The following is a 27,689-nucleotide window of genomic DNA, read 5'->3' as shown; positions in this document are numbered from 1 at the left end:
ATAACACCAAAGGGAGGAAAATGTTGCATGACCTCATCTGGAAGGCAAACGAATCACGGTCAAGCACTTAAAGACAGGTGGTCATGACTGATTCATAACTCAAAGAAAGGCTTATTTCTTCTTTGTTAAAAACATTCAGAAGCTAGTTAATATCCACTTAGCAACATTAAACTTGAACCACATTTGTGCATCTCAAGTGACACCTAGTGGTCTTAGAAATAGCACGTTTGTAATACTCGAAACATTATGGGAAACTGTGAACATTTACAGAGCACTTATTATACGCCAGGCACTGTGCTAGGCACAGGGCATAGACATGAATTAGACATGGCCCCTGCCCTCTAGGGGCTCACAGACTAGTCGGGGAGACAGACATAACTAGGGCGCAATCCCCAAGAGGTTGGTGATCAGGCAGAGCAACTGGGTTCCAATCTGACCTCGGCCCCTTTACAGTTGTGAACTTAGTCAAGTTAGGCAGCCTGAACTGTCATTTTATCATTTGGAAAAGGAGGCTCATATCCACCACACAGAGTTGCTGCAAGGATTAAATGAGAAAATGTATCGGGAGATTTTAAAAGTGTCAGATACATCATTAACAGTCACTAAATGGTAGCTCTTATAGCAACATTATTACAGGGCTGATAGAAATAAGTGCCGGAATAAAGATACCAAGATACCCGATGCTAAGCAAATGGAGGAGTGGTTCTGACAGCTGAGAAGAGGCCAAAAGAAGGAGGCATTTGAGCTGTGTCATTTCCTGGGAGCAAAAGAGAATTGCAGGCAGAGGAAACAGTATGAGCAAAGGCTCAGAGGTGGAGAAGTACAAAGTATGTGAGGTGAGGTAAGGGGCATGGAGCCAAAAGTGATTGTCACAAGCTAGGTAAAAGGATGTAGCAAGAGTTAGCTGGCTGGTTCTAACCCACGAAGAAACCATTGTCCACACCACACCTGGATGTACCTTTTACACTACAGAATAACTCATGTCACTCCCTTGCTTCAAACTCCTTACTGTGTGTTACAAGACCTGTAAGTGGGGGACAACAAACTATGGCCCACATACAGGCCTATTTGGTGCACCTCCTGTTTTTATGAATAAAGTATTGTTGAAAACAGCCACACCAATTGATTTACTTATTGTTTGTGGCTCACTGCTTTTATGCCAGAGTTGAGTAAGTGAGACAGAGACCAACTGCAAAGTTTAAATTATTTACTATCTGGCCCTTTACAGGATGCCAACTCTTGTGCCTACAAGATCTTGCCCATCTCATTTCCTGCCTACCCCTTAATCACTATATTCCAGCTATACGGGCCCTTTTTCTGTTCATTAAACAGGTCAAGTGTGTTTCTGCCTCAGAACCTTTGCACTTGCTTGCCCCTCTACCTGGATTGTTCCTTTTCCTGATCACTGTTTAACTGGCAGTATCTTGCCATTCAGGTAGACTGAGATCAAATGTAACTTTAGAAAGATCTTTCCTGACTTCTGCATGTAAAATTCATCCCAGCCCCAGTTACTAACATAGTATGCTGTTTGTCACCATAGCATTTAACACTATCTAAAATTGTCATATGAAAAAGAAATTGTCACCTGCATTAATTTTTTTATTAGTCTATTGTCTGTCTTCCCACTAATGTACAGGTTTATGAAACTGGGGGCCTTTTCCATCATTTCTATCACTGGGCATCTCTAATGCTAAACCTTAGCATTATTGACATTTTGGCCTGGACCATTCTTTGCTATGGGGGCTGCTCTAGAGGATGTTCTAGCAGCATCCCGGGCAGCCCCCTTCTCTGATTTTGACAATCAAAAATGTCTCCAGACATTGCCAAATGTCCCTTGGGTAGGGGAAAAATTATCCCAGTTGAGAACCACTAAGCAGAGCTTAGAACAGTACCTGGCACTTGGTCAGCACTCAATCAGTATTTATTGAATGAATGAATAAAAGGCACATGTAAAATGCTGTGCTAAGAGTTCTGCAGACATTAGCTCACTGAATCCTTACAACAACCCTGGGAGGTAGATGCTCTCACTCTCACTCTCTTAAACTCTCTCTCTCTCTCTCTCTCTCTCTCTCTCCTCTACTACTACTACCACCACCACCACCACCACCACCACTACTAAAACAAATGAGGAACCTGAGGCTTAAAAGTTTACAGAACTTGCCCAGGATCATAGAATCAGTAAATAAAGGAGCAAGAAGTCAAAGTCAAGTTTAAGTCTGCATGAATATTAAGGATTTAACTGCATCCTCAAAACTATACTAGACAAATTTGGGGGTGTAGGGAAAAGAAACATAAAAGCAAGTTTCTGCAAAAAGGCAAAAAAAAACTAATTAAAATAAAAGAATTCATCTAAGACTGTAAGGTAGTATATATATTAAGTGCCAACAGGGCAGGCAAGATGGGTCCAAAGAGCTTGCTGAGCTGGTTAAGGTGGATTTGACTTTAAATAAGTCTTTGTGGTTTTCTATGGATGGTTGGGGTAGGGAAAGGTGGGTACTTTGGTTTGTGTGCTGGACAGTTAGGGAAGAGAACTGAATCTACTTAAACACTAATACTCCATTGAAGAGTATTATTTTTCTTAAATTAGCTTACATTTAATTTTGTTCTTAGCAGAATAAAGAAGATTCTTAATTTATAAGCTCTTTTTTTAGCAGAATAAAGAAGATTCTTAATTTATAAGCTCTTAACAGTTTAAAACTTCCCAAATTTAACCTACCACCCTCAGTTCGTAATGCAACAAGTTCTAGAAGAAATTAGGTGAGATAGGAGGTTCCTCTGTCCACCATTTAATTCTTTGCATGACTTTGAACAATTTAGAAACTTTTTAAGCCTCCATTTCCTCCCTTGTAAAATGATGCCACTGTGATTAGACAAATAAGTAAAATGCACTTAGCACAATGCCCAGCACATAGTAGGTGCTCAACAAATGCCAGGTCCTCCTTGAAAGAATAATCAGCATTATAAGAACATCAATTGTGTGTATTTTCTATTACATATAATAACAGCACAGAAATTATAAGAAAGAAAATTGAATAATAAAGAGAGAGAAAGACAATCATAACATTCAAAGAGTGATGTAGGGCTGGCTGGTCTTTAAGATGTTGAAAGAAAGGTATAATGAAAGAAAAAATGGAGAACAGATTCTATAAAATGTGAAATACTGTTTTCTCTAATGAACACTACACATTTTGGAAGCCCAGTAGCATGTAATGTCTATGAAGTTGCAGCCAAACACAGAACTAAATCAACAAAGGCTTTAGCAGCACAAGCTGCTGTATCCATGGAAACAACTGCAGCACTCTTGAGCTACAAGCGCACTTTCCAATGGAATACATTAACTAGTATGCATTTAAGATGAAGACCTCACAATCTCAGCCCTGGATGGTCAGGATAGAAACAGTGCTGATCATAAAAATGAGCAAGAATAATAAAATCTAGTATAATTAGGGTTGGGATAAACTGGACTGTATCATGCTTCAGATAGAAGAAAAAATTCTTGATCTGAGCTGGTGATGGGAATCTAAGCCTCAGATATATGCATATCCTTTGGCCAAGCAATTTGCTTCTAGAAATGCATCCTAAGGAGATGATGAAACAAGTGCACAGTGGTATGTACATTTACATATATTCACATTGCTAATGGTCACAGTCATAGCACAATCCTTAAATGCTGACAGTAATAGCAAAATCCTAGAAAAAACACAAAAGTCCAGTAACAGGGATTTGATTAAATAGATCATAATAATGCAAACATACTTCTACCATAAATGTTCATGCTATATGACACTTAAAAATCAGTTTATAAGAATACCTGCAACACTGCCCCCTTTTTTTGTTAAAAATACACAGCAAAAGGTTTGGAAGGACATCCCTCAAAGTGTTAACAACAATTCTTATTTTTCTTTTGCATAGCTTCCATTTTTCTATATTCCATATTATATACCCTTGAAAATGAAGAAGTGAGACACTATATACTTGTCAAAGCTTAAAACTTTCTCCTGCTTCAAAGAAAAATAACCTGAATCACAATTTGACAGCAGGCCTGTAGTCACTACTTACCTTATATGCAAGCACGACAGCATGGCAGTGGTGCCACCACCAAATACCCACACGGTAAAAAACACAATCAGGAGCGTGGTGCTGAACATCATCTGCCGTGCGTAAGTGGCAGTATCTCGAATGGCCAAGGCAAATGCCATGGCGCCACGAAGGCCTATGGGGGAAAGAAGAGGGAGTTCTTCAACAGGCTGTTACCCGTGCGAGGTAAATTCAGAGGGAAGGCACACTCTAAGAACTCAGAACCACGTGAACAAAGATAGACACACCAATGTACACAGGTATATACAAATAGGGAATCAGCAAATGATACTGACATGCACTGATCTAACAATTTTTTGAACTTTATTTTTAAATTTGTTAAAGCCACTTGTGATGGTGTACATTCTATGCGTTTTGACAGATGCAGAAAGGTGTGTGACCACTAAGGCAACAAGACACAGATGGTTTCAACACCACCCTGCTCCCAATTACTCTGTGCTACCTACCTACCTCTTTTTAGTCCAACATCTGTCACCCCATCAAGCCCCAGCAGCCACTAATCTGTTCTCTTTCATTACTCATTTGTCATTTTCAAGAGGTCACACAAATGGAATCACACAATATGCAACCTTTTAGGACATTCATCTAAGTGTGTATCAATAGTTTATTCTTTCTAGGGTTAATATTCCATGGCATGGATGTACCATAGTCTGTTTATTTGTTCATGAACTGGAAGACAGACTGTCAGGTTGTTTCCAGGTTTGGGCAATTTGAATAGAATTGCCATAAACAGGCACACAGAGGTTTTTGTGCAAAAAAATGCATTAATCTTTATCTTCCCCATTTTGCGTGATACATCTGAACTATGGGTTTGGAACCAGAACACAAAAAAACTCAGAAGGGAATGGGACACCATAAAAATAATTTTCTGCTAGAGGTTGTAACTTTAATGTTGAAGTAAGTCTTATATTAACAATGATCCCATTTGAAATCAAGCTGACATATATGTTGTCAAAGGTTTCAAGGAGTGGATGAAAGGAGTGAAAATTACAACTTACCAGCAAACATCATCATATGTTGAAAATTTGATCCAATCTTACTTCTTCTCCCCAAATTGAGTAAGAGGGACAAGGGGTAAATATTGGCAGCTCTTCCCAAGAAAATAGCAACCTATTAGTAGGTTAAGGAGAGTTTCTTTTCATTTAATATTGAGTATACATTCAGGATGGTGAAAGACTATCCTGGGGAAGCTCAGTCCCTAATATAGTCTTTCTTTTTTTTTTTTTTAATTTTCTAGAGGCATGTCTTATTTATTTATCTATTTGTTTGTTTGTTTGGTTTATGCATGCACTGGGTACAGTCAGAAGCCGGGAGGGTGAGAGAATTCACCAGAGCCAGAGCAGGGAGCAGAGCAGGCAGAAGGACCGAAGTACACTGCTGAGGGGAGCAGTGGGCGGCAGGAGAGGTCTGCGTGCCATGTGGGACCCTCCTCCGGTGGCCGGGGAGCAGCCGGGGATCGAACCGGCGCCGCAGAGGCCGCGGGCAGCTTCGCAACCCAGCGCTCAACCGCTGCGCCACCTGGGAGGCCCCCTAACATAGTCTTTCAATTCTGCTAACACAGTGCTGTCCAATGGGAATTTCTGCAACAACAGAAATGTTTTATATCTGCCTTGTCAAACACGGTAAATATCTGAAATATGATTAGTGTGGCTGAGGCACCGGAATATTAATTTTACTTGACGTAAATCAAATGAAATTTATATTATGAGGTGTACGGTGAGATGCATGGTAAGGTGCTACCAAATTGGACACTGAAGGTCTAACACATAGGAAATTTATTAGATGAACAGAAATATGTTTAAAAGTAGAGCTTCTTTGGTAGGGTCTTAAGATTATTAATATAACAGACTAATTCCTTTTAATTGTAAATGTTGGTAAGAGGAGGGTAAGATGGCTGAAGTTGCCCTTGCTTCCTCAAAACAAAGAGAAGGTAGCTCAAATACCTCATACAACTGAAATCCCTGACAGCCTCCTGTGTTCCTTTGAGTTTATACTTCCATCCTGCTTCAAAGGGAAGGCTTAATGAGAATTCAGACTGATTTTAACTAGAAACCATGTTTAGTGTCTTTTTTCTCCAGTTTGTTGTTTATACAAACAACTATCAATGCAAATACAATTTTTATTTCAGGGGTCATAATGTAGTCTCTACCCCATTTTCTGAAAGGAATAGAAAGGAAAAATCTAGAGTTTAAGACAAAAATAAGGTAGGGAAAATGGTGCTGACCTGAGTAACACTGAAGACAGCAGCCTGCGACTAAAGGCAAAAGGAACTGCATGTAAGCATCATGCGCTCATTGATACAGCTGCAACCGTTCTGAACCTGCTGTGTTTGCTGCAACAGAACAATTCAGTAAGTGGATGGTTTCTCACAATTAGAGCAAGAGTTTACAGATCAGCCAGGGGTAGAGACCCATAGAATGAGTGGAGCATGTGGGTAGAGTGGAGCTGGAGACACTGGTCTGGTATGAACTCACATTTGGCTTAACAGAAATACAGGTGGTGACATATCTAAATGTTCTAAGTGTACACATAGACAAAGGCTCCTTCTATCAGCTGAGATGCCTAGAAGCCAGGACACCCCAGAAGCACTGAGTATACCTAGAGACCAGATCTTGGTTTCTAACACCATGTCCCAGTAAAAGCAACCAGGGTTCTTTGGAGAAAAAGCGGATTCCAAAGCTGGGCAGAAAATATGCAAATTGAGCCTGACGCATGTTGTCGTTTCAGAAATTAAGGTAGTGTACCAAAATATTTTTTTCAAAACCACAGACAGGGGGTATGTCATAGGGACAGGGAAGCCCATGGAAACAACTCCCAGTGGCCAAAACTGGAACATTTTGAGCAACAACAACAAAAAGGACAACTGCATTATAAACCAAAATATGAAGTAAATATCAATGGTCCATACTTACAAAAATGATGGAATAAAGCAGCAAATGAGAAAGATGGATAAATCTCCCTAGCAAACAATTCCAAATAATTTTCTAGAAACTCTGTCCTTGAAGAGGTAGAACTTAACTCCTATTCCTTAAGTGTGGACTGTGGGGAGTGACCTCCTTCTAAGCAGTACAATCAATCTAGAGAGGGAGAAAATGAGTAACTTGACAGTGAAGCAACCTGACAAACACTATCACCAACATTATTCACAGGCTAAGAATGTACCCTTCAAATGATGTGAGAATGGCACTCCACTTGTGGTGTCTTCCTCCCAAACCATGCGCAACCCCACTCTAATCATGGGGAGAACAGCAGACAAATTCCAATTGTGGAACATTTTGCAAAACACCTGACCAGCACCCCTGCAGAACTATCAAAAACAAGGAACACCTGAGAAAAGTCACAGCTGGCTGGAACCTCACCACAAAGACTAAATGAAATGTGGTATCCTGAACCAGAAAATGGAAATTAGGAAAAAATGCCAGGATCTGAATAACATATGAACTTCAGTTAATAATAATGAATCAATATTTGTTCATGAGTTGTGACAAATGTGCCATGCTAATCTTAGATGTTAACAAAGGGAACTGGTTGTGGAGTATGAGAGAACTTTCTGTAATATTGTCACAATTTTTCTGTAAATCTAAAGATATTTTAGAATACAAAAGTTATTAACAATAGTGATTCCCTAAAAGAAGAAAACAATAACTATAAAACATGTGGGTCACTGTGGCAGCAACTGCTAGTATATCTCCAATACCTACTTTTCCTTTCCTCCGTAGTGACAGAAACTCTTCCTTCTCACCTTCGATTTTCATCTGGGTATACTGTCACCTTGATAAAGAATATAATTGCCAGTGTCCCTTTCAGGCAGATGTAACAAATGGATGGTGAGTGGAAGTGATGTAGGCATATTCTAGGTTCTGCACCGAAGAGAATCAACAGATATGGGGGTAAATCACCTTGGCTCCTAATAACAAGGGCAACTCCTTAGGGATGACAGTAAGAAGTCTGCTTGGGGCCCTGACGACTGTGGAACAGAGCTGCCATACCAGTTCTAACTTTTACAGGAGATATAAATTTCTATCTTGTTTAAATCTCCATTTCACTCAGATCTATGTCACATGAAGCCAAACCTATGTCCTAACTAGCATCAGCCAGCAGGAAAACAACTTGCTCAGGGTAAGAGCCAATTTTCATGGTAGGAGTCTGTCTTGAGGAACTTCAGTTGCTACCAGACTCAGACACCCAGAGAGAACACTTAGCCTTGTTTCCGGATAAGCATAGTGGATTAAGCCAATGACTGCTCGAAAACTTCTCTAGGACTAGCAGGGTATGAAGTTACAGATCTTGCTAGAATCTTCCCTTTAAGGTTGCTTGTTTATTAACAGGGCTTTATCTTTTTTGCCTGAAGTTCATCCCCAGAACACTCAGACTCTGCAGAATGGCATTTCAGTAGTACCTAACAGAGATCCTACTTAGAGTTCTAATGAAAAAATATTTCTGCTGGGCCTGTCTGGTGGCGCAAGGGGTTAAGTCTCAGCACCATGAAGCTATTGGGTAGACACTGAAGCATGAGTTTGATCCCCGGCCAGGGAGCTGACACATATGGCACAGCAAATCTCTCCTGTCTCGCCCACTGCTCCTCTCAGCAGTGCATTTCAGTCAATCTGCCTGTTCTGCTCCCCACTCTGTCTCTGGTGAGTCCTCTCACCACCCCCACACCTCTGGCCTACACCCCGGCTCTTATATGCATAAATAAATGAAATAAATCTTTAAAAAATATTTCTGCCAATCTCTTTGGTAGAATTGTTCTTTGAGGTATTTTTTCAAAAAATATTTCCTTGGAAAAAATCACTGATTCACATGCCCTCTCTCTGACCACAGTCTCTCCTTCCATGTTTTGTGTTTTTCTCTCTCCCACCTGGATCATTCCTCCACCTGTCCCACCTGTCCCAAGATGCCTTCACTTTTTTCTCAAACAGTCTTAACCCTTCTTCACTTCCCTTCTCCGCCATATCTTAGCAAAACTCTTTCCAATACTCTACATCCACTCACCCCTCTCTGTGCTTTCACTGCATCCACTTGAGAGAATCTCAAACCTGAAGAACCCAACTACCTCTTTTCTCCAAGCTTCCAACTTAAATACTCCAGGACAAAGTCATACAGCAGGGCAGACAGCATCTACTGTTAATACCCGATCCTCAGACTGAAATGGGTCCCCCAATACTGCTAGGCAATCCTACTGCATCCTTTGGTCAACTCACTCTCCCACTTTCTTTCAGGGAGGCCCTCACTCTCCCACTTTCTATAGCAGCTATTTCCAAACCTTCTCCTCAAACTCCTATCACCTGTGGAAGTCAGCCTCTAAGAGGGCTCCCAATAGCCCCAGCCTCCTACTAGTCACACCCTTGTGTAGACCCTGCTCATATTGTACCAGGGATGGCTGTGTGACCAACAGAAGCTCTTGGGTTTCCACCTGGGTGTTCAGTGAGTTAACCCCTCCCCCACCCTGGGGGAAGCTATGCTGTGAGCTGCCCCAAGGAGAGGTCCATGGGAAGAACAGAAGCCTCAAGCCAACAGCCATATAAGTGGGTTGGGGTGGATCCTCCAGCCCTAGGCAAGTCTCCCCAGAGGTGACTGCAACTTACTAAGGTACTGGAGGAGGCAGAACCTCCCTGCTAAGCTGTTCCTGGATTCTTGACCCTCAGTAATTGCATGAGATAACACATGTTTGTTGTTTTAGCTGCAAATTTTAGGGTCAATTTGTTACCCAATAGGTAACTGATAGGTCTCCTGCTCCTATCTCGCTCAGCAAATATCACCTCCTACTTTAGAGATAAAAACCAGAAGCCATGGGTAGAATTTCCTTCTTACAAATGTATCTTCATCGCCACACACCCTATCCTCTCCTGGAACAATGGTGGAGCTGTGCCTACTCCCACTGAACGCCAACCCCTCCCCACATGCTTTGGATTCCATCTCCTCCTGCCTTCTTATGAGGCTAGCACCACTGATTGCTCTCTTTCCTAGACTCAGCTTCCCCATTTAATGGATTGTTAAGACTCAGCTAGAGGTAGGGGGAGGGAGAGAAAAGTGACGGCCCACCCCCATCATCTATCCACCGCCCTGTAACACAGACTACATACTCTTCCCCAGTCTAGACTCTATTTCTTCCTTTTAGGACTAGAGACAGTTTTAACTTCGAAAACTGGCACACTGATAAGAGATTTTTTTTTTCTGTTATTTCAATCTGCCATCATTTGTGCAATAAACAAAAATGAAAATAGAACAAATACACTCTTATCAACCACACCTGCAAAAAACATACACCAATGGGCCTCCCCTGGTGGCGCAGCGGTTGAGCGCTGGGCTGCGAAGCTGCCCACAGCCCTACAGCACCGGTTCAATCCCCAGCCATGGGCGAGGGTCCCACATGGCGCGCAGACCTCTCCTGCCGCCCACTGCTCCCCTCAGCAGTGTGTTTCAGTAAATCTGCCTGCTCTGCTCTCCCCTTTGGCTCTGGTGAATTCTCTCACCCTTCTGCACTTCTGACTGTACCCAATGCTTGTATAAACAAATAAATAAATAAATCTTTAAAAAAAAAAAAACATACACCAATATCAATTACAAAACTTTCAAGGGGCCTCCCCGGTGGCGTAGCAGTTGAGCGCTGGGTTGCGAAGCTGCCCGCAGCCTCTGCAGAGCCAGTTCGATCCCCGGCTACTCCCCGGCCACCGGAGGAGGGTTCCACATGGCGCGCAGACCTCTCCTGCCGCCCGCTGCTCCCCTCAGCAGTGTACCTCGGTCCTTCTGCCTGCTCTGCTCTGGCTCTGGTGAATTCTCTCACCCTCCTGCGCTTCTGACTGTACCCAGAGCTTGTATAAATAAATAAATAAATAATCTTAAAAAATAAAAAAATAAATAAAACTTTCAAAATTGGGGCTCCCCAGTGGCGCAGCGGGTTGAGCGCAGTGCTGTGAAGCTGTCCGCAGCCTCTGCAGCATGGGTTCAATTCCCGGCCTGCCAGGCAGAAACCCACATGGTGTGGCAGACCTCTCCTGTCTCACCAGCTGCTCCCCTCAGCATTGTCTTTGGTCTGTCTGCCTGTTCTGCTCCCCACTCTGTCTCTGGTGAATTCTCTCACCCTCCCGCACCCCTGGTCTGTACCCCAGTTCTTGTATAAATAAATAAATCTTTGAAAAGAACTTTTCAAATTAGAACACATAATAAAGGATACAAAAGCTCCTACGACAAATGTTGGATTAAAGACATGGTTCTGGAAGGTGAAGAGTGTCAGTCCCATGTAGGAAAAGATGAAATTTTCTGCCAAGAAATTGAGAAGCTCAAACAACTGAAACGAAATCGTAAAAAGTTAGTTAGTCTAGTTACATAATTTGAAAATACACATATTACTATAATGAAATAGGCACTTCAAGTACGTAAGTTCATTTACATACTCCAAAATATATGATTCAAAGGGGAGCAAATGCAGAGATGATGTTTCTAGCCTCACAGAATAAGCCAGGAATGTTGCCCTGTCTGTTCCCCAGCACCTGCCCTTCTCCAATCCCCATATTCAGTCGTTCTTATCCTTCTCCCCCAAACCATGTCACTGTTCCTTTCGGAATGTTCCTTATTGCCCTTGCCACTACTTTAGCCTAGCTTTCATCCCTTCCACCCATAACACTGCCAAAGGACATCAGCAGGTTTCCCTGCCAGTCCCATCTTCCACACCCCTACCCGATGAGCAATCTGCAAAGGGCAGTTTTAAGATACTCTCCTCTTTACGGGCTTATGAGATGGAGTTCAAATTCTTTTATCCCAGCATAGAGAACTTCACGATGATCCTCACAATGCTACTGTGCCGTGTGACCTCACTTCTTATGTGGGCCATGGCCCTCCTTTAGGGAAGAAGGGTTTACAGATTATAGCCTGGCGCTCTGTACCTTCCTCTGAATGAATGGATTCAAGGTCCTCCACAATCCGCGGTCCTCTGTCCAGCACAGTTATCTACCATTGTTCCTTAACAGGAGCCCTTTGCCCCATAAGACAGGGCAGTAGTTAAGTCACAAATGCTCAGGAGTCAAAATGCCGTGCCTGAATCCTGCCTTTCCCACTTGCTGTGTGCTTTTGGGTAAGTCAGTTCATTTTTCTAGTTGCTTTATTACCAAAAAAATGGGATAAAAATGAAAACAACTTAAGTATATACATGTAATTTACTTTAAATGATCTCACATACTTTATTTATTTAATGATCATAGCTAAACTTTACCCTGTTTTTATACTATGTGTCCAATACCATGCTGAGAACTTCATAAGCATTATCTCATTTGGTTTCACAACTCCATGAAGCAGGATCTATTATTACCCTCATTAGAAAAACGACAAGTTGAAGTATAGAGAAGTTAAGTAACTTGTCCCCAGTCACACAACCAGCAAGTAATGGAACCAAGATTTGGAAGCATACAGTTGACTCAGACTCCCCAAGGGCAAATTTTACCTGTGATGGGCCAGATACTAAATATTTGAGGCTTTGCAAGCCACATGATCCCTGTTACAACCACTCAGCACTGCCAGCATAGCACAAAAGCAATGCATTAAAATATGAGTGTGGCTGTGTCAATGAAACTTGATTGGCGGGCACGGAAATTTGAAATTCATAGACTTTCCCTGTGTCACAAAGCAATTCTTCTTTTGATTTTTTCCTAACCATTTAGAAATGTAAAAACCATCCTTAGCTGGCTGACATCACTAGAAGGCCTGGCTAGTTTGCCAACCCTTACTCTATACTTCACTGCCTTCCATTAGCCTGTCAGTTACCTTTTTATTCTCGCCTTTAGGGGTTTGATTTTCCCAAACCATCTCTGAATCCTTCCCATCTGTCTAGATTCAACATTTCCTTTATCATAGCTTTCTTATTCCCCAAGACACCAACCATTTCCCCCCTCCTCTGGCCTCTTGTAAAATATATAATCTGAAATACACAATCTGTGATTTCTATTAGTCTAGATTTTTTATGTATATAAATTTCATATCACCAATAAGAATGGAAACTCCTCCCCCTGTTTTGCTTATTCCCCAATCCCCAGCCTAGAAAAATGCCAACCTCCAGCTGATGTTCTCTATACTTGCTGCACTGAATTAATTTGTAACAAGAATCTATAATCCAAATATGATCAGTCTCTTCTGAAGAATCTGAAAAAGCATAGGTCATAGACAACATCTGTGACTCCAGGAGAAAGAAGAAAAAGAAAAGTACCTTTGTTCTTTGCTATCATGAGTTCTTTCTGGACTAATCTCACTGAGTTCTACTCATTTGGTAAAACCTGAAGCTTCTACTTCTCAATATAATCAAGTATGCAGTCATTTCCATTTCAGAGTATTACATATTGTCCATGTGTTTGCCCCATATGTCTCATTTGGCTAGAGAGTGCCACACCGAATTCCTTTATAATTCCTCCAGGTCTCCTGAACAACTGCTCATCTGGTACTACGTGAAGCCCAAGTACTGATGTAGTTGCTATTTATGAGCCAGAAGCTTCAGTGTTTGATGAAGGAAGTCTGAAGGAAGCAAAGATTCTCTGTATCTCCCAGCAATTGTTCTAGTCATATCAGAGGTTAATCTTACCTAGAGCACCCTGCAGCACAGGCACACCTCCAAGAATACAGTGGTGTGGTTCTGAGACCACCACAATAAAGCAAACATTGCACTAAAGCTGGTCACATGAATTGGAGATTTCCCAGTGCACACAGAAGTTATGTTTACTACACCGTGTCTATTAAGTGTGCAGTAGCATTATGTCTAAAAGCAATGCATATCTTAATTAAAAAATATTTTAATGCTAACCATCATCTGAGCCTTCAGTGAGCTGTTATTTTTTGGCTGGTGGAAAGTCTTATAAAAAATGCAGTACCTGAAAAATGTAATAGAGCAAAGCACAATAAGATGAGGTATGCCTGTAGTTCTAGTCAGACCTGAGTAAGCTTCCAGAATGTTCTTCTTAAAAGCCATCAGATTTAGAAAACAGGAAAGGAAGCTAATTGACTGAGCACAATAATAATAGTCCTGACTATTCTGCTGACTTATCTTGACCCTAAAAGCTGCCTCCTGTCAACGCACCAAGTCCACCTGTTCCTGGAGTCAAACGAGTAGGAGCTGAAAAGATATCATTATGAATAGATCAGATTATATTTTCAGTAAAAAAAAAAAATTCTGCTTCACTGTAAGGAAGAAAAATTTATTCACAAAGTATAAAGTTTCTCTTACCTGTTTAGTTCTATGCTGAGACTCCGTGGACAAATTATTGTACGTATAATGGGCCTGTGTGATACCACAAAACAACACTGCAACGACACCTACAAAGACAACAGGTTCCAAGTTCACATGAAGGGGTCTGACTTTCCTACTGAGGCGCTAATCTTACAAAAGTTGATTCTACACTTAGTGCTGAAATTTCCAGGTGTGACTTGCTTTGCTGAGAGGAACCCTTTTCACTGAAAATCTTTTCTACACTCTAAAGTGACAGCATAAATCCCAAATCCCAACCCTAACCAGTGTCTTCAAATAATGTCAGGGTTTATCTACTTGCAGAGAAAATGATGGGCAAAGTCACTCACTGTACGGAGAAGGTGGCCTACCTGTGAAGCCCCACGCCTCGGCCAGGAGGAAGGTACTCCAGGACATCAAGAAGAATAAGCCTGTCTCCAACAGCTGGAACTCACGCAACTTGGTGAACTTTGTCACGTAAGATAGTCAAGGTTGGTAACGAAAGCGTGTAACACAGATGTATGACCAGAGAAAAGGTCAGAGCAAGACCAGGAAGAGAGAGAAGGGCAGTTCTCTTTCCTCTCTGACCCAAGTCTCAGAGAAAGGAGGTATCAGAGTAAAGAAACCCTTAAAATGAGCATCTTACTGAGGCATCAGCAGTTATCCTTTCCATGAGGAAGTTTTATAGGTTAGTCAATCCAACAGCTTATAATGCTACCAGACACACAACACGTCAACTCTGTCTATCATTTTTTAACCAAAGCAAGACAGCAATCCCACAACTACACCAGTTTACACTGATCAAAAATGTCATGTGCATGAGAATTCACATTTATTTGATCCTTGAATAACTCTGTAGTAGAGAATTTTCAAGTAAAGAAACTGAGGCACATCACTCATTTGTGCCAATCTAAAAAGTATTTGGCTTATTGCCAGTGTAAGGGAACTTTGCAACTGTGACAAATCTCAGGCTGGAATCTAGATTCGCTTCAGTGAATGTGCACTATTAACAAAAATAACAAGATATACCCCTCACATTCAGGGATCTTGTAATGGAGAAGAGATACTATCTGTCCTGGCTCATTCAGAACTCTTATTACTGTCCCTTTGTGCCTGAGTTCACCTGTAAAAAGCCACAAGTTTCTTCTGGCACAAAGCTGAACTACAGCAAACTTAGAGATTCCTGAAAAAAATATTTGTTTTCTATTGGGTTGTCGGAAAAGTCATGATGTATTTTTTCTGTTTTTCAAGCACAAATGCATCATGACATTTCTGATAACCCAATATTAGAGAATCTCAGAAGTTTTGGAGCTGGGAGGTCTCTAAGAGATCATCCAGTCCCACTCATCTTCCCACACTGTCCCCACCTTCCACCTTGCTACACTTAGGTGCCAGGAAGTAAAATGTCAACACTTCTGTACTGAAAGCTCAGGAAAGCTTGTTTATCTTCGTTCCCTATCCAAAACAAACCAGCCAGCACACAGCAGCGATCAAGAAATTGTTTTTGAATGAATACAAGAATGACTTGCCAAATTTTTCTAACAGCAAACTAGTGGCAGTGTCAGGGGTACAACTGAGGTCCTTTGGCCTCCCAGCCCAATCTAGAGCAGATGATTAAAATCGGTGAGAGCCGAGATCATCTCCCATCCATACTACCCAGAACCATATTTCATCTTATTGAAGAAAAAGCAAAAGTGCCAGGCTGAGCAGTGACACAGAGCATGTAGTGGCTCTTTGGCATATATCTACCTTTATATAACATTAGTCTACAGCTTTAAACTCACCCCCAAAGGGTCACCGTGTCTAACTAGTGTTAGCAAACATTTGAGGACACGGAGCCCTATGCAAAGCAATAAAAGCAGTTTATTCATTTATTGGTAAAGATGACTGCCTGATGTTTTCCAACCAAGTACATGGTAATAAGGTTAATAAGTATAGCCAACCCAAAATATGGAACTAGCAGAGACCTGGAGCTCAGCATTCAAGTACTTTGTTAGGTTAACAAGGAAAGACAAATGCAATAAAGGATATTAATGCTGTCACCACGCCAGTGGCAGCCCCCATGGCAAAAGATCCACTGAAGATCCCAAGGAAAATCCCTATGGACTTGAACATGGCGGTGACATCAAAAGTGTGGCTGTTGTCTCCGGCGGGTTGGTATGCCACGATCGAGCTACAAGAGAGAGACTGCTTTAATTTCCTCTAGAAACTTTTACTTTGAAAACATTATCTACAAAAAAAAAAAACCCAATAAAATAATTAAATAAAAACATTTTCTAGTTTAGAGCTTCAAAGATGAAACCAGAGGGGGAAAAAAACCAACTTTGGGTTTGGCATGCCAAAATAAGGGCAAAAGGTTACCCCCAAAAATCTGCAGTGGCTCCAGAAGCAAGAAAATTCAAGTTTTCACTAAAATAGCAATTTCAGGAAATACAGTATTTTATGCCTTCAGTGTGAAATTTGTACTGAGCTTTTCCCTCCATTCTCAACGATATTATGCAGGACCATTTTTTTGTGTGACTGCTTAAGGCTTACTAGTACTGAATGCCTGAACACCCTAATGAACCAATGTGAACAAGCTAATGAAAAATTCCACGTATTTCCAGGAGAATATAAAGGATATTCAACCCAGTCACATTTGGTTTTTCCTCTGGGAAAAAAAAGATGAATGAAGTAGCCTTTCCACTTTTGTAATATCAAAAAGCACCCAATGCCTAGTATCTATTCACTCACTGAAATGGTCTTTTATAGGAAAAATAGCTTGAAAGGTCTTCCAAGGAATTAGAATCCACTCAACAGTACACTTACTGTTGTAACTCTTGTTACACTTACAGTACACTTAGCATACCCAGCAGAATCCTCCACCACAAACTTCTGAAAGAAAGTCAGTCCGTCAGAGGCCAAGACGGGCAATTACAGGAGACACTCTCCATCTTGAACTCACAGTCCAAACCAGGTTTTTAAATACTTCTTTTAAAACATTCACCCCAGGAAACAGAAATGGCTGAGAAAATTGCTGTTGCCAGTGGTCTCTGGCAAGAGTGCCTACAATTACTAAATTAGTTCTCAACTCAGTTAATTGAGTACCAATGTTTTTATAAAAGTCCAGACTCAAAGACATCATACAAGTCGTGTCAAAGAAAAGGAGGATAAAAAACACATTCCTCAGAAAATAATGAATTCTTCCTGTGGCTAATGCAATGTTTTCTCTGGTTCAGATTAAAAAAAAAAAAAAAAAGCCTTGCTATATACCACATATGCTCAGTTCTTTTCACACCTCCCTGGTTAATTTAAAAGAAAAACAAACCAAAAACAAAACTTAAGACCAAACTAAAATTTCTTAAATTTTACTGAGTTATAGCCTTCACATTACTTTCTGGTAATGGCACATAGAGATTTCTGAGTCTCAACCTTAAGTGAAAATTTTAAATACTTATGTTTAAATATTCAAAGCATCTGGATCATTTTGGGACTAGCAGATTTGATACTATTTTAGTAACCATGAAATTACCTTTAATGCTGGGCTATCTTTCCTGCGCATAAAGGGTACCACCACTACAAATGAGCTTTGACCATGTTATTATATTAACATATAGCAGCTGGCTGGAGAAAAGAAAGGATACTACTACTACAACCTTCTTTCTCCCTGGCAGTAGTTTTCAAAATATTGGATAAAACAAAAAATACCTATGCCGTGCTTCCTGAGGCTGTTTCCCCAGATTAGTTCATGTAAAGTCAAGATTCACGCTAATCATTATAAAATGCTTTAATCCCCAAAATGTACAACGCATGGAAAGCATCAGCTGAAAATGAACAAGAAGTTTTTCTTTTTTAGTCAAACACTGGCCTCTGGATTGAAATCTTAACTCATCTTTTCCACATTAATCAACATTTTTATCTGGAGGCAACATTTTCATGAATACTTTTATTTCAAATCCTGAAACTAATAGACTATTCAGTGTAGGTGGGGAAATCACCTCTTCATTCCACTAACCTTCTGTATTTTCTCTTGGGTTTCTTTCCCCTTTTGGTTACATGAATGCTATTTCACGTTCAGTTGTACTAGTGAACACATGGTTTTGAATATTGTTTCTTCAACTGACAACATAAGAAATAGTGTAGTCTCTCTAAATTTTTAAATTTCAAAAATGGTCCAAATGGATATAACAATTTATCCAACCATTTCCCCACTTTTAGACATCTAAGAATTGCATCTAATAGTTTTGCTACTAAAAATAATAGTGTGAAAGAACATATTTTGGACTATTGTGTTACATTCTCAAAAACAGGGTATTACTATATCTACAACTCCTTTTACAATTTGCTCAACTGCTTTCAAAAGAAGTTTGTATTACATTTTTGGAGGGAAATGTGACTATATATCTCTCCATTTTTTAATGGTGATAATCTTGACTGAAACAGTCTACTTCTAGAAAACATCCTCTAGAAATACTCTCCCCAAGATCCAGGTCAATGTTTTCACTCTGCAGAACAGAGACTATTCTGAAGGGTAGGAAATTTACTATTAGTGTGTGTTAGCTTTCTTTATTTTTCTGCTTTTTTTGGTTTATTCTTCCATTAAGAATATATTACTTTTGTATTTAGAAAAATTATAATCAACGAGTAAAAAGTAAAATAGCAATATTGAAAAATATACTCGCAAGGATTCAGAAATTTACATGTAAGTATGCTCACTGCATTCTTACCCACAATGATATGTATGAGGAAACACCAAATATTAACCTATAGGGGACTAGAGAGCTATATTTGTTTTTTTTTTGTTTTTTTTTGTTTTTTTTTTAAAAATAAAGTTTTATTGATTTTTGCATCTGTTTTCATGAGGGAAATTCGTCTATAGTTTTCTTCTGTTGTCTTTATTTGGTTTTGGTATTAGCATAACTGCATCGTAAAATATGTTGGAAATATTATTTCCTTCTCAATTTTTTTTAAATAATAAATTTTATTTTTATATTCCCCATACAATTGCAGCCCCCCCATTCTGACCCCAATCCCTCCCCTCCCGCCCCCGCCCCCTTAAAAGTGTCTCTGGTTCATAGTTTTTTGTTGATTTTGATTTTCACTTTCTTATAGTTATTCATTTTCCTGGTCCCTTATTTAAGTTTTCTAGATTCCTGCTATGAGTGAGACCATCCGGTATTTTTCTTTTTCTTTTTGGCTTATTTCGCTGAGCATGATCCCTTCCAGCGCCATCCATGTTGCTGCAAATTGCATGTGTTTATCTTTTTTGAATGCTGAGTAATATTCCATGGTATATATGTACCACATCTTCTTGATCCAGTCATCTATTTTTGGGCATTTGGGTTGTTTCCAAAGCTTAGCTATTGTAAACAGTGCTGCTATAAACATAGGGGTGCAGGTGCTCTTTGGAATGGATGTTTCTGTGTCCTTTGGGTAAATACCTAGGAGTGGAATTGCTGGATCATATGGAAGCTCTATGTTTAGTAGGTCCAGAAATCTCCACACAGCTAGAGAGCTATATTTGGAGAGCATCCATACAATGGGTAGTAGAGGTAATACTGGCCAATGTCCAAGTGAAACAAGCAAGTTACAGAAAAGTATGCATAGTACCATGCCTTTTTTTTTTGGCTTGAAAATTCTTAACATATTTAGATGTATGTCAATATCCAAATGGAAAAGTCCAATATCCAAGAGGAAAACCCTGAGAATGGTTATTTCTTAGAGCTGAAATTTCAGAAATTTTGTACTTTCTAAGTCAAATACTTTGAATTTTTGTAACAAACGTATTAATTTCATTAGCATGATGACAAAACATAAAATACAAAAAATTAGGTGATTCCAAATTCAATTTCAATGTGACCAACAATGTATATAAGTGATCTGGTTTTATGACCTGGGCTTCTCAACCCTAGCATCACTGATATATGAGACCACATAATTATTTATTGGGGGGTAGGTACTGTTCTGAATATTGAAGGATGTTTAGCACCACCCCTGACATCTACCTAGCAGAAGCCAGAGGCAATCTTCTCCCCATTCACCAAGCCAGTTGGCCCCTAAGGAGGCACAACCACACCACTACATATCAGCAGTAACCATTTCATTCACATTTTTTTTTTCAAGTTAACTAAATAGGTAAAAATGGCCACTCATTTTAACATGTCTATTTCTGGTAACCAGTAAAGTTAGAAACAACAGTTTGTCTCGGGCCTCCCTGGTGGCACAGTGGGTGAGCGCTGGGTTGCGAAGCTGCCAGCAGCCTCCGCAGTGCCGGTTCGATCCCGGCTGCTGGGCGAGGGTCCCACAAGGGACCTCTCCTGCCGCCCGCTGCTCCCCTCAGCAGTGTACTTCATCAGTCTGCCTGCTTTGCTCTCCCTTCTGGCTCTGGTGAATTCTCTCACCCACCCGCGCTTCTGACTATACCCAGTGCTTGCATAAATAAATAAATAAATCTTTAAAAAAAAACCCAAAAAACAACAAAAGTTTGTCTCTTGTATTTACTCACTGGACTTCCTCTTTCATAAAATATGAATGACCCGAAAAAACACATTTTAAACTAGTATGAATTTAGGTCTCCAGGTTAATTATGATCTACTCATATAGCAGAATACTACACAACTTAGCTTTTTCTCTCTAACTGTATGTATCTATACACACTACCCTGTATAAGTTCATATAGATGTACCCCTATAACAATGTATAAGAGAACCAATGTCACTTCACTCTCACCAGATTAAAGTAAAAACAAGGATTCCAACATAAATTTTAGCCTGTTAGTTGCCGAACAGAGCTCCTTCAGAAAGTGGTGGCCCTCCCTTTATACAGGCTGCTTATACAGAATATACACATCAGAATATCATCATAGCAACAGAACTCAATACAATGGGGACTATTTCTACCAACGTATTTGAAAAAAGACAGATGTAAGATGAAGATAAATGGATCACCAAGCTCCCCAGCTAGGAACCTCCCAGAGTCGGTTGGATTCCTGTCAGCTTTTGAGTAGGAACTCACATGTTGAACTCTATTAAGACACTTACACAGTTAACCATTTCCCTGATGGGATACTCTCTAGCTACAGTCCTTTCCCACCAGACTTCTGAGACTACATTATGAGTTAACTTATCTTTGATGAATCTAGAAGGGTACATCCTTAAAAGAACTGAGGGAAGAATTTTCTACGAGGCCAATTTGTGCAGGCTGCACAGATGAATGGGCATGACTCTTTGTGAGAAGTGTTATGGAAAGGACAGCGTCTAACACATTTATTCTTTATCAGTTTAGAAACTGATACGGACAATTCCAAGCTCGTAACTTTTCAGAGTTTTTTTCCCCTCCAACCCTATTCAAGTATTCTTAGAAAAGCTGCAGGAAATGTTACCTTATGAATGGGAAAACTAAGACACAAGGCACATCAGTTTAAGAGAGCAGAATAGAGATTTATGTGACTTTTATGTCTTTAGGACAATGAGGAAAGAACACTTATTAGTAAGACGATTAAGTAGCGGAATGATTATCTAAGATGGTAATCATCCAGGATTGGTGCTAAAAGGAACAGCCTGTACCTTATTCTCTTCGTCTGGTGGCACTGGTGAGCTTGCATGCGCCTGTGTACTGAAAACTTCAACAATCTCTGTAGTTTCCTTTTTTTTTTTTTTAATAACACAAGTTAAACCACACTACCCAGTTCTTCTTCCCTTCAAAGAAGATACAGCTTTCATTTTGCACCTATCATTACCAAAGATGCATACACCCAAGTTTCAATATTAAATCTAGTAGTTAGGCTAGGTTTCTTAAATGTATATGAGTTGTAAACAGCTAAAAAATTCTGGCAATTTGGCAGAGAGAAACAGAATTTACTATACAATGAATTCACAGAAAGGGATTTGATCTTTTGCATATCTTCACACTTGCTATTTAAGGGGTTAGTGTTATAATCAGAAAGGATAATTTTCCAGTTTGCTGTAAGGGAAACCAAAGTCAGTGACTGACTACTCTTTATAGTTAATAAAGTGGAAATCAAGGAGAGAAATAAAAATAAAAAGAAAACATGAAAAGCTTTCACTTATCAGAAAGTTCTGGAATGGGAGAAAAGCAACAATTTAAATTAGACATTTGCTTAGTAGGAGTGGGTTGGCAGGAGTGAGTTTCTCAGAGGTTCAGATCCATTCTTCCATTGCAAAATACCTTCTAATAATATCTAATTTTTACAATTACATAAAAATACTAATTTCAAAAATTGTCATAAAAAGTAAATAACATAACACTTCTAAAAATTAAGATGTTTCTGAAATGACTGCTAAATAAGAGAAATACAAACTATACTATAATGAGATATTTCTCAATGATCAAATCGGCAAAAATACAAAAGTTTGACAAATATTCTATTGGTGAAGCTATGAGAAAACAGGCATTCCCAAGATTTAGTGGTTAAAGTGCAAAATGGCATAATCCCTTTGACAGGGAATTTAGCAATGTCTAGCAAAATTACAAATGTATTTGCCCTTTTACCCACTAATCTTACCCTGAGCCTTTTTCCTACCAATATACCTATGCATGTACAGGACAGGTAAGTTCAAGATTAAACACAACAGTATTATTTGGGATAGTAAAGGACTGAAAATTCTGTATGTTTCCAGCTATAGGAGACTGATCAAATAAACTATAGTATGGTTTCTAGTACAGTACATAGAATACTATGTAGCTACAAAGAATGACAAACTGGGGATTTTGTGTGTGTATGTGAACACAAATTTTTCCATATTGAGGTAACATTGCTTTACAAGGCTGCGTGTGATTCAGAGGCATAGGATCTCACCTCCTCAGATGCCTGCCACCACACCACACCCACCACCAAGAAGCTCTCTGATGTGTTATGGAAAGATTACCAGAATATAGTTTATGTGAAAGAAGCTAGGTGTAGAACACATAACATGCAACTTTTAAAATAGGAAATGAAAGACCAATCGGAATATTTATTCACATGTACGTATTCTAGGATACACAAGAAACCAATAAAATGGTCACCTAAAATGGCTAGGGGACAGGAATGAGGACAGGAATTAGAACAAGATTCTTTAGTGTACACCTTTGTTTTTGGTTTTGATTTTTGAACCAAGTGCATATATTATCTATTCAAGAACTAAAATTTATTTTAAAAAGCTAAATTAAACATTTGTGTTTAATATAAATGTTTAATGTTATGTTTAAAGGTTTAAAAATTATGTTAAAATGCTAAAACAGAATACGAAATTATATACACACTACAATCACTACTTTATAAAAATACGCACAGAAAAGAGAAAAAGGAAATGTCCTAGAATGTTTGTAGTCACTGTCCTCAGGTGTTGGGAATACATATTTTCATTCTTCCTTTTGCTTACTGCCCTGTGTTTCCCATGTTATCTAACAATATAAGCATGTATTTCTTTAAGAGGAAAAACCACATCTCATTCTTTCAAATGTTTTCATTCATAATGCACTTCATTCAATAAGTGACTTTCAGTTCCTGGTCCCCTAACATTCAATATATAGAATATAATAAGAAAACAAACACTTACGAAGACAGCACTATGGCAACAGCATCATTGAGGACACTTTCACCAAAAAGAAGGGCATAGAGTTCAACATCAACTTGAAGCTCGTGGAATATGGCAAGAACAGTCACTAGAAAGAAGAGAAAGTCAGAGGAATATTTAGACATTAAAAATCTAACATATTCCCCTCCACAGATAATTATAAGTTTTTTAGAAATTCATTTCTTCCTCTTAGAATCCAATCCTAATAAACATTCTCTTATCATATTAATGATTTAGTAATTTTGTATCAAATTTTTTCTTTTTCTTAATTGTGTACCTGCAGTATCTCCTTTCTCTCTTAAAAACAGCTGAAAATGAACATCAAGGACTGAGTTGGCCTACTTTCTTCATGTGAATGCTAATAATCTTGTTGGTATATTTCTTTTCCATCAAGAATATAGTCAAAATTTTTTACAGACCAGGTAGTCATTAATCTCTGATGAAGAAGAATATCATGAAGAGCATTTTTTGCAGCAAACTTCATTTTTTTTTCTGGGAGTGTTAGAAGCCACTTCTATTTGACTTGCAAATTTTAAGCACACCCATTTAGCAAAGACAGTATGAAATAAAAACACAAGTTTGGTTTTTGGTTGCAATAAAATTTATGACCAGAATTATAGTTGCTATATTTAACTTAATAAGAAGCCAACTATCAGGCTATCACAGCTTGAGGAAAAAAACAAAACTTTCAGGAAACAATTATAGGAAAATTCTTAGAGAATCAGATGAGATTAAAATTGTGTTGTAACATTAATTGCTGAATCACATAGCTCACTTCCTAAATAAACCCAAGGAGACAACAAAGATTATTATAACCAGAAAGAGAAGAGCCTCTTCAAATGCCAATAAGAACAACAACAAACCAGGAAACTTGCATTTTAAAAGGTACAGTTTCTACTACAAAAGCATGTCACTTGGAATAATAGCCACACCAAAGTTTACCAAGAGAAGGAGAAAAGGAGCGTGGGAGTAATGCTAACAAAATTTTGAAAAGAGAATCAACCAATCACTTCTAACAAGTGAACATTTGCCAAATAACAGTATTGGAGCCAATGCCTATATTATTCAGAAGAAACAGAACTGTTCAACTTTATATTAAGCAAAATGAGCCAGTCAAACAATACTCCTACCTAAACAAAACCAGAAGGTTGAAGTAACTTAGCCAGTCTGATTGACTTAGATTTCTCACAGGCTTTCAAAAGTGAAGGAGTAGAGGGCCTCCTTGGTGCAGCAAGGGGTTAAGATGCAACCTATAAAGCCATCCGCAGCCACTGCAGCAAGAGTTCGATCCCTGGCCAGGGAGCTACCCACATGGCACAGCAGAACTCTCCTGACTCTCCCGCTGCTCCCCTCAGCAGTGTATTTCAGTCAATCTGCCTGTTCTACTCCACATCTGTCTCCGGTGAATCCTCTCACCTGCCACACCTCTGGCCTGTACCCCAGTTCTTGTATACGTAAATAAATAAATCTTTTTTAAAAAAAGGAGTGGAAAACCAGACCAGAGGCTCCTGGCAGAAACCATCCTATCTTCATGTGATAATGGGGGCAGCTACAAACAATGAGGGGGCACTGCAAGGAACAATTTGATTTTTAGTCTTAAAAATGCCAAACTACACAAATGCCTTTCACAAATGTACCCTAATATTTTAAAATCATCTCTTACAGAGCATGGAACATATTCTACTACTTACAATGCCCCGTGTGCTCAGAATTATTACAGGCACTCAGAGAGAACCTCTGTGCTGGATGACAATTAAAGGACATGATTAATTTTCAAGGTCAGAACGGAAAACAGAACAAAACTCTACCAAGGTCTACATCTAGTAAAAGAAAACCTCCACCCTTAGTTCAAAAATTTCCATCCATTTATGTTCCTATGCTACCTCTTCAGCCTAAGTGTTCCCTGAATTCCTCACTTGGACATAGCTATTAAGTTCATCAATACTGTATTATGAAAACTAAAACCTAACTCAATACAAACAAATTCATTCCCTAAGAGTAAAACTATTTTATAATCATAAGGTCAATTTTATTAAAACAAATTTTCAATGTTTATTAAAGCCCACCATTGAGTCCAAGTCATAGTCACAGTAGCACACCAGCCTCCTGACAATTATTTAAACACTTTCTTTCTCACTCTTACATGCAAATAGCTGAATGAAAACAGAAGATATTGAGGGAACAGGTTTTCTAGAAGCTTGAAAGGAAGTATGTAGTTATTACCTATTACCCATTTTAACTGATCTGGTTCATCTTCTCCTATATTCAGTTACCAGGGAAAGAGACCAACCGGAAACTCTGAAGAAAATACCTCATAGCCTTTATCTAAACAGCAACAAATTGTGGACCAGGCAGAGGCAAATGTAATAAAGGAAAAACAAAAAGGAAAATGGGGGGTAGCTTTCCTGCCCGCCTGTGACCACGCAGGTGCCTCTTTTTCTCCTTTTCCTAATAAACTGGTCCTCTTAAAATGTAAAAAAAAAAAGAAAGAAAGAAAACTGGGTACTTAAGCTTCTTTGAAGCCAAGAATTTCAGTTTTTCCTCCACAAATGGAAAGTACAGTACAAGGGGAAGTACCTGGTCATGAATTCTACACCTTCAAGGAAGAACTGTGCATATGTGCTCTGACAGCAAAATACTGTTCCTTACACAGGTCAGCTGCAGTCCCACGTAAAACATACCTGGGTCTGTTGCTGAGACAATGGCACCGAAAAGCAAGCAATCTGTGAAGTAAAAATCTCCTGCAAGTTGTCCGGTTACTTTCATCAGAATCACACAGCCGTACATTATGGACCTGTTCAGTAAGCAGATTTCTACTTTAAAAAAGACATCAACTGCTGAAGAAGTTAGACTAAAGTAAGGATCAAAACATGTAGTATTCTGTGACTAATCCCAGATTTAATCCATGTTATTTAAATAGGGTAATAGCTTGGCCTTAATGGAAATTCAACTTAATATCTATGTGAATAAATTTTACTGCAAAAGTCCTTAGACACATTCAGTAATACAATACGGCACAAATCAAATATGTGTATTTAAAAATTGTAATTTGAAGGCTAGAAAATTTTTAAGCTTTAAGTACTTACCCGATTACAAAACAAGAAATTGCTGTTCCAAGGAAGGCATATGCCAGGATAGACCCAAGGTTTCGAAAGAAATGTCTCTGACAAAAAATAAAAAAGTTGTTCTGTGTTAGAATACTTACCAATTATTGGAAAAAGAAAAGGTCTTCTATTCCAGTGTATGATGCTAATATGAAATGCATTATTCATTAAAAGAACTAAGAGAAAGAATTTTTGTACCAGGCAGAAATATCAGCAACTAAAAAGGAGATGGAGGGAGGGGAACTAGGAAAGAACTGCCTATAACTGAAGTATCAAAGATTTCAAGGCCCATGAAGGTTAAGGTTATTCGAAGTACATAAAATATAAAAGTACTTACCCTTTTCAGACTATATCCTGCATAAAATATGATAGGAGGAAGTAATATGTTGAAAAACACTTCTGGATCAAAAGTAACCTGTTAAAATAAAGAGTTCTTTTAGATGAATTCCCTTAGAAGACCTCTTATTATTAAGTATCAAAAAGAAAAAAAAAGAATAAACATTAAACTGATGACAGGCAAGGGCAAAAATATTACAGTGGTTACTGGGAAATATTGCATAGAGGATAGCTGGTGCCCCACTTCTCAACCAAAAGACAAGGTGGTAGTGTTAGTACAATCAGTTAGTCCTATCTGTGGAAATCAGGCTAAAATACTATGATATTAAAAAATTTAGTAACAGGAGAAAGCATGAACACATCATTGCTTTAAATAAAAGGAACCCA

At 39.1% G+C, this 27,689-nt stretch overlaps 1 protein-coding gene across 3 annotated transcripts in view; it reads right to left on the bottom strand.

Moving 5' to 3' along the window:
* The window catches only part of SLC9A6 (solute carrier family 9 member A6), a gene marked incomplete at its 3' end in the record, with an annotated part of 47,570 nt that overhangs the window by 7,602 nt on the left and 12,279 nt on the right, over positions 1 to 27,689 (bottom strand). For all 3 annotated transcript variants that reach the window (XM_084258663.1, XM_084258664.1, XM_084258665.1), the window contains exons 3-12: positions 27,304 to 27,381; positions 26,949 to 27,025; positions 26,544 to 26,656; positions 23,845 to 23,950; positions 16,337 to 16,478; positions 14,677 to 14,782; positions 14,306 to 14,394; positions 11,276 to 11,389; positions 5,097 to 5,208; positions 4,060 to 4,213 (exon numbers count right to left, since the gene is read on the bottom strand). In XM_084258663.1, the coding sequence (XP_084114789.1) occupies positions 4,060 to 4,213; positions 5,097 to 5,208; positions 11,276 to 11,389; positions 14,306 to 14,394; positions 14,677 to 14,782; positions 16,337 to 16,478; positions 23,845 to 23,950; positions 26,544 to 26,656; positions 26,949 to 27,025; positions 27,304 to 27,381 (1,091 nt within the window). The remainder of the gene's footprint in view (positions 1 to 4,059; positions 4,214 to 5,096; positions 5,209 to 11,275; positions 11,390 to 14,305; positions 14,395 to 14,676; positions 14,783 to 16,336; positions 16,479 to 23,844; positions 23,951 to 26,543; positions 26,657 to 26,948; positions 27,026 to 27,303; positions 27,382 to 27,689) is intronic.

The sequence above is a fragment of the Talpa europaea genome (assembly GCF_964194135.1).
Source record: "Talpa europaea genome assembly, chromosome: X".
Taxonomy (NCBI): domain Eukaryota; kingdom Metazoa; phylum Chordata; class Mammalia; order Eulipotyphla; family Talpidae; genus Talpa; species Talpa europaea.
This window is presented reverse-complemented; position numbering and strand designations above follow the sequence as displayed.